Source organism: Oryza glaberrima, chromosome 7 (assembly GCF_000147395.1).
Source record: "Oryza glaberrima chromosome 7, OglaRS2, whole genome shotgun sequence".
NCBI lineage: Eukaryota > Viridiplantae > Streptophyta > Magnoliopsida > Poales > Poaceae > Oryza > Oryza glaberrima.
In genome coordinates, this window is record NC_068332.1 from 7537270 (window position 1) to 7548104 (window position 10835).

Genomic DNA, 10835 nt, shown 5'->3' on the forward strand with positions numbered 1-10835 from the left:
GATCCCAGCCTAGCCCAAGAACTCATGCTGCAAAGGCCCAAGTAAAGTTCCTCCAAACAAAAACGGGAGAAAAAAATGGCTTGTCTCACCTGCGCGTGTGCGTCGTCTGGAGAGCGCTCACCCTTCTCCACTTCTGCCCTCATTCGCGCGGCAAGCCGGCGGCGGCGCGACGCCCCTCTCCTCTGCGCCCCTATCCGTTTCTGTGCATGGTTCCAGCCAGGTCCCTAGGTGAATCCTAGCTTCCGATTCCCTCTGCCACTGCTGCCGCACAGGTATAATCGAAGACCCCTTCCCCTGCTGCTGCTGCCGCCGCCGCCGCCCTCCAATCCCTTTCTGCAAGGCCTTGCATCTCCGGTGCCCTTGACTGCTCCTGCCCCTGTTGCTATTGGATTCCATATTGTAATGCAGAAATACTAGATTAATATTATTTATAAATTAGAATGCAACCCAGTCTATTGTGTTTATCAAATATTATGAACATTTTCTACAGCTAGATAAGATGGCCACCAATGATCGGTTCAGTGATTTGTTATGGATGCCTCATTGTCAGCATAAAGTTTCCAAAATATGGGATAGTGTGAGTTGCTAGATTTTTTTTTTACGTTATTCGTCCATTGTGTGTAAAACTTCAAACAGACTGTATGGTTTGACTAACTGATGAAATGTATTTTTACAGCCTACTAATTGCATTAACATACGGCTTCATCGTGTCGGCATTCCTTACCACTCATTATGTCAGACAGCTTTAGAGAATCTTGGGTTCTTTCAGATTGCACGGATGAAGGAAATCAATATTGATAAATATTCGATATCAGCACTGGTGGAGCGCTGGCGACCTGAAACCAACACTTTTCACTTACCAGTGGGTGAGATGACAATTACGCTACAAGATGTAAGTTGCTTATGGGGTTTACCTATCCATGGTAGACCAATTACTGGCCAAGCTGATGGCTCATGGGTTGATATGATTGAACGGTTGCTTGGAATTCCTATGGAAGAACAACACATGAAGCAGAAAAAAAGGAAAAAAGAGGATGATATGACTATGGTGAGTTACTCGCGGTACTCCATCAGCTTAAGCAAGTTGCGTGACCGCTTTCGTGTAATGCCAAAGAACGCAACAGAACGTGAGATTAACTGGTATACTCGAGCACTTGTTCTTGATATTATTGGGTCCATGGTTTTTACTGATACATCTGGAGATGGTGTACCTGCAATGTACCTCCAATTTATGGTGAACTTAAGTGAACAAACAGAGTACAATTGGGGGGCTGCTGCACTTTCCATGTTATATAGACAGTTAAGCATAGCATCTGAGAAGGAGAGAGCTGAAATATCTAGACCTTTATTGTTACTGCAGTTGTGGTCTTGGTCACGTTTGCCACTTGGTCGACCTGTTAAGGCAATGAAAATCACGAAAGAAAGGGAAGAAGAAGATGAACAGGAGGAATTGGACTATTGCCCTGTATTTGGAGCAAAGTGGTGTCTCTCACATGAATTTCGTGCCCCACATAATGCGGGTACTATTTCTATTTTGATTATATCATATGTCCCAATTATGGTTTTTTTTCTTGGTGTACTTGTCTACTTATCCTATAGTAATGTTATGCAGGTACTGAATATTACCGAAGTCAAATTGATCTGATTCGAGAAGGAGTAATTGTTTGGCAGTAACCTTATGGATGAAATGCCCATCCAAATTCGTAATGATTGTGCTTGGTGGTTTGCTAGATTGCCCCTAATTCATTTCTGGATTGTAGAGTTCCTCTACTTAGATAGGGTGATGCGCCAATTTGGTCGTCGATAGAACATTCCACCTCATCCTCCATATGGCAAGGTTGAGCACAGCAAACTATGTAAAATCAAACATGGAGGAAAAATGCGCAGTTGGGAGATAGTACATGCTAAATATATACACCAATATGACAATTTGGAAGCAGTAATGGTCCAAGAGGACCAACCTTTTGATCCAGCTAGCTTGCCAGAGTATAGACGTTGGTTCCAACAAAATGGTATGTATAGTGTTTTTTCGATGCTCAGTGCTTGGGAGGTCTTGAAAACCCAATCCCATATCCCCGGGACATATTTGAATGGACAGGCTACATGCCCAGTGGTCCACCACTAGCACGAATTGTAAGTTATTTTGTACAATCCATAGTAAACTTTTGCTGCCATTTTGGTTCAAACTACAATACTCTTTTTTTTTTCTAAATGCAGAGCTTACGTGTGATAAAGAATGCTGCTTGGGGGATCAAATGTGCAATTACTAATGGCTGTAAGAAGTTAGGCAAGTCAATACTCAAGACATGCTTGGGTAATTTGAGAGATCTAAACCTAGAGCCTAGGTTGCAAAATATGCTCACTGATGCTGGGTTGCCAATCAATATTGAAGATATTCCGTCTGATGATGATCTCTCAGCTCCTGTTCACCACCCAAGTCCTCCGAAAGACTCTAATTCTGATATATTTGATGAATGGGTGTACTCAGGAAGAGGTTTTGAAAGATATCTCCATGCAGGTGGGATAGCTGCAACACAAGACCTAGGCCAAGTGACACAGATAGATGAGTAGAGCTGTAGGTTTGAGATTCTTTCGATGTGTGAGTTGCTAAGATAGTGGTCCATGGGTTGTAATAGTGAAAACTACAGCTTGTTAACAACGTGCTTGTTTTAGATAAATTATTATACTCCTAGGTTGCAGCTCTAAAGTTCAGTTTGTGTCGAATTCTATGTAGTGCATGTGAGCTCTAAATTTATGTTCCATGTGGGTGCCACTATATCAACTTTTTTACTCACTCACTCTTACTATTGCAGGCAAATATATGTAATATATATGTAAGAACAGAGATCTAGATAGCCCATTTGGATCGATAAACACCAAAACCAAACATCAGTGTAATTTTTCTCCATAAGTCGTACAAATATAACATATGTGATGCTGACTCAGTTCCATCAACAGTTGTTACAATATCTGGGCACAAGATGCCATAAAGCAAATAATAACAAAAAGGGGCACATCTGATCGACAATGTTGCGTCCATAAGGCTGGAAGTTCCTGGTAGTTCCCAATCAGTTGTATGTTCAGCGAAATGATGCACCTATGAAATAAGAAACAATCAATTCCTGTCGGTGTTGCATAGAGCCTCCATGTGCAACTATTGTCCGTGCATTCAGCCACAATTTTGGATTTGCTACTGGTATGTACTTCACTTCAGCATTCTTTTCTATGTGAAACTCACCTATGGCAATTTTCAGGTGCTCTTTTGAATCAAAAGTCTTCCCCCTTGCTAGTGGACTATCAAATTGCTTCTTATGCCCAAAGAAACTCTCATCTGCAATTGTTTCCTTTAGTACATAAATATCACTAAAAGCCTTTATGGGATTTTTGCCTGTTGCATGCATAAATGGAAATGAATTGATAGAATGAACAACAGGCTGTGGTTCAGGATGCTCATCATCTGTGCTATGGTCTGTGGATCCGTCAGCATCATGCTCGCTGTCGTCATCTTGTTCAATTCTGTCCTCTGCAAGGTCCGTCTCCTCCCCAACATAATCATCTTCTGCAATTTTTTGTTGCATCTGAAATATGTGCTGGCATTATGGATTCCATATTACCTTGAGAGGCAACTTGTGCTGGATGGATTGTTCTATGCTGCAAATAAACATTTGTATCATTCCTTTCAGTTTGTCTGCTTGATTCTGTAATTTGACTCAAAACTACTTGGGCTGGTTTACAGTCCACATATAACTCAATGATATGCCAACTTGCGCGTGTCTGTGTCTTTTCAAATATCATCTTCCATCCTCTTTCTTCATAAATCGGAATTAGTTGGAAATAATGTGGCCCAGGAGCCCCGATATCAAATCGAGCTTGGATACTAATGATATAGTCATCCTCAGTGTATCCGAGTCCTCTGAAAATTTCATTCTTGACGTCTTCAAAAGTGCTACGGTTAGATGCCGGAAAAGTTATTTTCGGAGGAATAGTATATTCCGGACCTGTAATTCCATTTTGGATACTCCCATCCACATATGCTAGAACAATGATAGTCATTTTCTATCAGTTACTCCTGCGAGGGAAAATAATAAATCAGCAATTTTAGTTTTACGAAATCTATTACTTAGTTCATAATAATTTACATCAATTAGAAGCTACGTTGCAGAAAACACTTTTACATCTAATAAGTTAGTCTAATTTAAGATTAGGAACGATAAGATCAAGATAAAAACAATAATACATGAACATCAATAGGCAGAGAGGGTGTGTACAACAACAATAGTATATTATCCAGATCAGTTAGGGCATGCACCTGTTGCCTCATGGTGAGCTGCCCTACGGCTGCCACTCGCACTTGTAGATGAACAATGCAAACAGAGTGTTCGTGATTTGTCGTGAGCAGTATCTACGACGCCACACTGAGACGGCGAGAGGCGGCGTGACCTGACGCGACGAGAGCGGCGCAGTCGCGCGGCTCCCGACTCCCAGGGTTTAGGACGTCGTGCTGATTGCCGACGATTGCTGCGTGTGATGTCATGCCCTATTGGGCCAGCTGGGCCGATTCACGTGGTGGATGCTGTCAACGACAACGTCCATCAGTGGACGTAGTTCCTCCCAGCGTCCATTTGTGGACGTTGTTCTCTGTAGCGTCCTTCCTATTTTTCTAATTACTGATTCGAATTTACTATTTATTTAACTTTGAGGTTATTAATTATTATATAAAAGAAAATTCGGTCTAGTACTAGTTAAAAGCCTGTGTGATGCAGCATATTTTCTTAGAAAGAAAAATATAAATTTGAGTTGTTTCAGTATATATAGTAATTTTTTCTTCAAAGGGATTCAGTATAGTAAGTTGATCACACTCATAATAATAAAAAAAATATAACTTTTATGATTTTCACAATATACATGCATGGATTATTCACATGACCTCTAAACTTTGCACTGTTCAAATCATTCCCACTATTTATGGGTGAGCGGATGGTTAGCAGTAGTTATTAGCAGTTATCGAATGAATGATTGGCCAATTACAAGTAATTGGCCAATTACCAGCGCAGTAACTGTTTTTTCATTTCAAACAAATCAATTTTTATAAATCATTTCAAACAAATCATTCCGGAGAGGGAATAAAAAACAAGAGGAGATGTTTTCGTGGCCTCCGCGGCTCACGCACCCCACCCGGTCAGCTCAGCTCGACTTGATCCATCACTGCCCGTTTCTTAGAAATCTGGTACTGATAATATAAGTGCCAGTTTTTAAAAAACATACTAATGAAGATTTGATATGTGCCGATTTTTTTATAAGAACCGGTAATATCGGTTTTTGTTACGAACCGATAAAATATGTGGTTATAGTTATCGGTTTTTAAATTAATCCTGTCAAAAGGATTGGTTTGCACGGAAAACCTCTCATAGATGCCAGTTTAAACTTAACCGACACCTATAAGGGCGTTATGGATGTGATGTTCTATACCGTGGACAAAAGCATATAGTTATACACATATTTATATTTAGGATTTTATATCAGCTCTTTGCATCGAGATGTCCTTAAGAGAAATACTACCGCTACATGCATGATGCTATAGGGTTTGGAACAATAGCCAACCAGCTCGCGTGGCCAGGGATTGAAATTTCGGTTTGAAATTTCTAAAATCTTAGAGCCCCCGCAAGCAACTATCTCATCCAAATATTTTGCACTTATCCAAATTTGTGTGAGTTTGGTCAAAATTTATTCAAATTCAGTTAAAACTATAAATAATTTTATGAAAAAGTACCCTGCGTGTAAATCCCCGATAATAATCCTACCAATTGAGGGCACAATTGTTGGTATTGGTTACAATCACATATAAATCTGCAAACGTACGAATACCGTTGTAGCACTTCACCATAGAGTATTTTAAATATATCGAATCACAAAAAACGTGTATTTGAAATCTAGGAAACAGGTTCATCCAAGGAGCTGAGGATATATAGATGGGATTTTTATGGGTTAAGATTCTGAAATTAGTTAAGGTAAAATTTTATCTCTTGCTTTGGGTACCGGTTTTCCCTTGGCCTGCCAAGCGAATCAGGTATACAACTCTATGATGTACCCAAATGTGGAGGATTACAAAAGACAGAGAAATGGTTGTCACCACCTACCGTCTATTCTATAACTCGTGGTGCACGCAACAAACAAAAGTAAAATTTAACCTAGACACCACGTCTACATTATCGATTACTACTCTAGCCTCGCACAAGAACATCATTTTTTATTTGTAGCCTTAGTATTAGTACTAGAGAATTAAATATAAATATTAAGGGATGAACCCCAAATGATAAAAATATATCTTACTTAAACAAGAAAATTAAATACCCAAAAAATCTTGAATACTAAATTTTATAAAAGAAACATCCGCCGAGGTAGAAGAGTGGAGACACTACCAACAACTCTGGCACACCTCTAGAATTCCTCGCCTCCCCACTCTCTCTCCTTATTTTCTAACACTACTAGAGAGTAGTCTTGAATGAAATTGAGAGTTTTCCACTTGAGTTGAGTGTCTTCAAATGAAATGATAAAGTCCTTTTATAAGCATCCTTTGATGGTAGTTAAGTTGCTTTAACACCCCTAACCGCTATTGGGAAGCAATGATGAAGCGCCACGTGGAAGCTGGTGGCTTGGGGACACATGGGTGGTTCGCCTGAATCACTCCCATCTTCTCTGGCCACCGACTTTTTCTGTGAAGCTAACAGGTGGGATTTTATGATGGTGCATGGTGGATTGGCATCCATAATGTTGGTTTGCTCTGATTTTTGGACCCTCCAATTCGTGGACTCGCATTTGATTGGCCGGAGTTGTATTTCGTTGCATGGCGAGTGTATTTTCATCCAAAATCTCTTGCTTACAAATATTTCATTATACTCGTGGAAAATGGTTAGTAATAAACCTTACCACTACGTTCGGTGTTTCATTTTGTTTAGTTTTATGCAAAAGTTGAGGGTTAGATTCAGCATTTAAGGATCGTCAACAACAGTATTTCTTTGTTTTTTTTGTCTGGATTAATCCACTAATTGGTGCCAAACAGGCCCAATACATATGCTTGTAGGAGTATTATTCACGCCAGATTATTGAACAAAAACAAGCCTGGCAAATTCATATCACTCCAGATGGATGGAAAAACAACTTGAATATATATTATTTAGCTTAGCATAACGTAATTCAAATTTCATCACAGTGTTTTCATTATCATTGTGTAGGAAGCTGACTACTGCAAAAAAAAAAAAAGTCCATTGGTGCCTGTTGGGAACCGGCCTTAGGTGCTAGATTTCCCCCGATGGTGGCATAGATGTGGAGAATCAAAAGTGTCGATTTAGGAGCCGGCATCTTTGAGGTTTCAGAATTGAAAAAGGAGGTCGCCTCGAACGCATCAAGCCAATGCTCTCAGAAACAACAATTCCATAGGTGAAGAAATCAAGAACATCTACAATCTAGAACAAATCAAGAACATCTACCAGGAAAAAAAATCAAGAGTTCGGTGGTGGAGGCAGGGCTAGCTGCCAGGGTGGGTGGAGTAACTATTGCCATTGCCACTGCCGCCACGCCGAGGAAGGGGAGTAGCCACCGCCACCGTCGCCGGGGGAGCAGCAGGCGCCACGTTGGGGAGGGAGCAGCTTCCGATGCCATCATGCCGGGAAGGAGGGAGCTACCCACCACTAGATGCGCGCGCCAGAGCGGCGGCCGCCGCCGTATCCGCACGCGCTAGCCACTGTCGCCATATCGAGGTGGAGAGATGAAGCGAGAAAGCGAGAGAGAAACAGAGAGCGAGAGCGAGAAAGACAGAGGGGGAGGGAGTGCATAAGGTGGGGGTATGGAGCGACGGAGGTAGTCGGTAGGATTGACTGGCTCAACTTGATCGGCTTAGCACATAGGTGCTGGTTTTTAATTAACCAACCTATAGTATAAGGGCTAGTTTTAATTTAGAACCAACACCTATAGACTATAGTTGCTTAAATGTATTGTTTTTTTATTTAAAACCTGCGGAGGTGAGAAAAAGACTATAGGTGCCGGTTTTAGCATTTCCAGCACCTATAGTGCCGATCTCTATGTGCCTTTTTATAGTAGTGGCTATTGCCAGCCACATCATTATCATATATATCTATCTATAAAATAAAAAAAATATCTCTGGCCAAAATGTTCAGAGTTGGAAATAAACTACATGAATGGTAAACCAAATTGTAACTGCTTGCAGGGTATTAGTTTCTGGTAAAACCGGTCCTTGTCGTTTCCGCAAACAAACTTACGGTCGCCCTTGGGGTGCAAAATGCCAAACCCGGCCGGACAAAATGCGCAGCTTCTCTTGTACTGGTCAAGTGGTTCTTCTGCATGTTAAAGATTAAAATAATTAACAATTTTGAACGCACATATCAGAATGAATATTATGCATGGATGAATGGATGAAGCATCAAATAATAGTCGAGACCAGTCTAGTTAAGAAGAAATCAAAGAAATAAATTAAAGCAAGTTTTCTTTTCAAACGAAAAGGTGCAGTGTTACTATCGATATAGATGGAAAAAATACAAGATATATTAAAGCTCTATAAGACTTTAATCAGGAAAAAAGAAAAGAAAAACACAACCACACACTGACAAACTAAAGCAAGTTATATATCTATGCTTACCAATGATGGTGCATGTTTCAACACTGGCAACTGGAGCAGGGAGTGGATCTGGCAGCAGCTGCTCCCAGCTGACAAATCCGCTTATAGTTATCAATGGCTTGTAGTGCAGTTCAGCGAAGAAGCGCTTGATCTTGTTGCTGCTGCGGCTGCGAGCCCAGAAGTTGATGTGGAACCAGTGCTGCCCCTTGAACACCACCCTTGCTTGCATCAGGGGTTTCACTACATCGAACTCACCACCCTACACCGGCCGTGCCAATCACGAATCATGCAACGGCAAGGAATCAGTAATTGGGAAACATAAGGTGAATTCCATATTTGGCCATTAAGGCTGTGTTTAGTTCGTGGGCTAAATTTTTTTTAAAGTATACGGACACACATTTGAAGTATTAAACGTAGACTAATAACAAAACAAATTACAGATTCCGCCTGTAAACTGCGAGACGAATCTATTAAGCCTAATTAATCCGTCATTAGCAAATGTTTACTGTAGCACCACATTGTCAAATCATGGCGTAATTATGCTCAAAAGATTCGTCTCGCGATTTACATGCAAACTGTGCAATTGATTTTTTTTTCGTCCACATTTAATGCTCCATGCATGTGCCAAACATTTGATGTGACGAAAAAGTTGAAAGTTTGAAGAAAAAAGTTTGAATCTAAACAAGGCCTAACTCTGCTCGAAGTCCGTTTTCAACGTAAACTATATGCAAAACCGGTGATTTTTTGTCAACTTTGGAAACTGGACATGACATCCTAAACCAGGTTTTATGATAGTTTTGCTTGATATTATAGTGATTTTTCAGTAGCATGACCTTTGATTATGTAAGTTTCATGGTTGTGAACCTAATTGAGTGATACATATTTGCATCAACAACATAGGTATATATAATAATTAATAAGAGTATGAGCAAGGAAAGCCATCTTCATTTTAGGCAAAACCACTAACAAATTTGCCCTAGGGTGTTGGTTAGCTAGTTTAATTTTCAAAGTTTACAGAGAAAAATAACCGGTTTGTAGTTCAAGGTGAAAAATGAACTTTGAGCAAAAGTCTAAGAATAAACTTTACTCATTTAATTACTACTCAAATTAAATGAATCGCTCAAATGCACATACCGGGTGTCTGGCATTGTAATGGCGGAGAGCATTTTGGACGTGAGGGATCATCCAAGTGTCACGCTCTCTGCATCCAATACAATTAGAGTAGTTTGATTTTGTAAGTTAGTTATATATTCAACTTGCGAGATATACATAATAGCCAGAAAAATATACATAATATACAGATATAATTGTTCTGATCTATCAAAAATAACCATTATTTTCAGTAAATCATGGTCTCCAAAATATAATTTGTACCACATCTCATTTTATATTGCAATAGATTAGTAAAAACCTTATTAATTATGATATTATAAAATCATTTTGAGACAAATCTATAAGTGATTTTCATGTGTCCAATATTTATAAAAATATATTAATCTCTAACTTTCACACTACAATATGTTGAAAACATTCGCCACCAAACCAAGAATAATATGTCCAAAATGGCATGTTTTATTTTTTAGGAGAGCATTATTTTGGTGTGAGTCTCATCCTCACTAACAGTAACTACGTGTCGTAGGAGGCGGTGGCGTGCGAGGCGGACGATATGGTCTGAGATAGTACTTTTGAGGATGGAGCGAGTACTATTTATTTCATATTCAACTTATTACTCTTGTATTTTCAGGCGTAGAGAAACTAACTGAATCGTAAATCGTAATGATGGTTAGGAAGAAACCTGTACGCGAATCTAACCGCCAAAATAAAATAAAATAACCATAAAAATGCACGAAATTAATCCTACACGCACTGCAATCAGCAGCAAATCTACTGGCTAGAATCACTCTCCTTTTTTTCAAAAAAAAAAAAAGAAAAGAAAAATCCTAATCGATCGGGAGGGGAATAGGATTTATACGTACTTCTCTTGGCGGCGAATCTTGGTGGAAGACGGCGGAGGAGGAGCGTTGTTGTATCGCATTCGCCTCCACCTCCGGTCGCGGTCGCGCAGGTGGGTCTCCAGGCGGAGCTGCTCGCCGCGGGGCAGCTGCGGCAGAAGCTCCTCGAACGCCGGCGACGTCCATCCACTCTCAGATCCCATCACCCAATCCTCCATATATCACTCCAATTTGGTCTCCTCTTTCTCTCT

The 10835-nt window shown here is 40.2% G+C and overlaps 2 protein-coding genes across 2 annotated transcripts; one reads left to right on the top strand and one right to left on the bottom strand.

The window, feature by feature from the left end:
* Positions 1-105: 105 nt before the first annotated feature.
* On the top strand, positions 106-2766 carry LOC127780088 (serine/threonine-protein phosphatase 7 long form homolog). Its single transcript, XM_052307038.1, has 4 exons — positions 106-577; positions 677-1520; positions 1613-2133; positions 2218-2766. Exons 1-3 carry the CDS (start codon positions 500-502, stop codon positions 1672-1674), a joined length of 984 nt encoding a protein of 327 aa, XP_052162998.1. The 5' UTR covers positions 106-499; the 3' UTR covers positions 1675-2133; positions 2218-2766.
* Positions 2767-7952: 5186 nt separating this feature from the next.
* On the bottom strand, positions 7953-10835 carry LOC127780465 (uncharacterized). Its single transcript, XM_052307380.1, has 4 exons — positions 10609-10835; positions 9767-9833; positions 8654-8891; positions 7953-8354 (listed from the first exon to the last, which is right to left on the bottom strand). Exons 1-4 carry the CDS (start codon positions 10800-10802, stop codon positions 8188-8190), a joined length of 666 nt encoding a protein of 221 aa, XP_052163340.1. The 5' UTR covers positions 10803-10835; the 3' UTR covers positions 7953-8187.

Excerpts from the sequence above, each read along its gene's own strand:
- LOC127780088 (XM_052307038.1), top strand. The coding sequence starts at position 500 with ATGGCCACCAATGATCGGTTCAGTGATTTGTTATGGATGCCTCATTGT. Across the intron at positions 578-676 it reads TTTCCAAAATATGGGATAGT|CCTACTAATTGCATTAACAT; the intron begins GTGAGTTGCTAG and ends GTATTTTTACAG. Across the intron at positions 1,521-1,612 it reads TCGTGCCCCACATAATGCGG|GTACTGAATATTACCGAAGT; the intron begins GTACTATTTCTA and ends AATGTTATGCAG.
- LOC127780465 (XM_052307380.1), bottom strand. The coding sequence starts at position 10,802 with ATGGAGGATTGGGTGATGGGATCTGAGAGTGGATGGACGTCGCCGGCG. Across the intron at positions 9,834-10,608 it reads AAGATTCGCCGCCAAGAGAA|AGAGCGTGACACTTGGATGA; the intron begins GTACGTATAAAT and ends TATTGGATGCAG. Across the intron at positions 8,892-9,766 it reads ATTACAATGCCAGACACCCG|GGTGGTGAGTTCGATGTAGT; the intron begins GTATGTGCATTT and ends CGGCCGGTGTAG.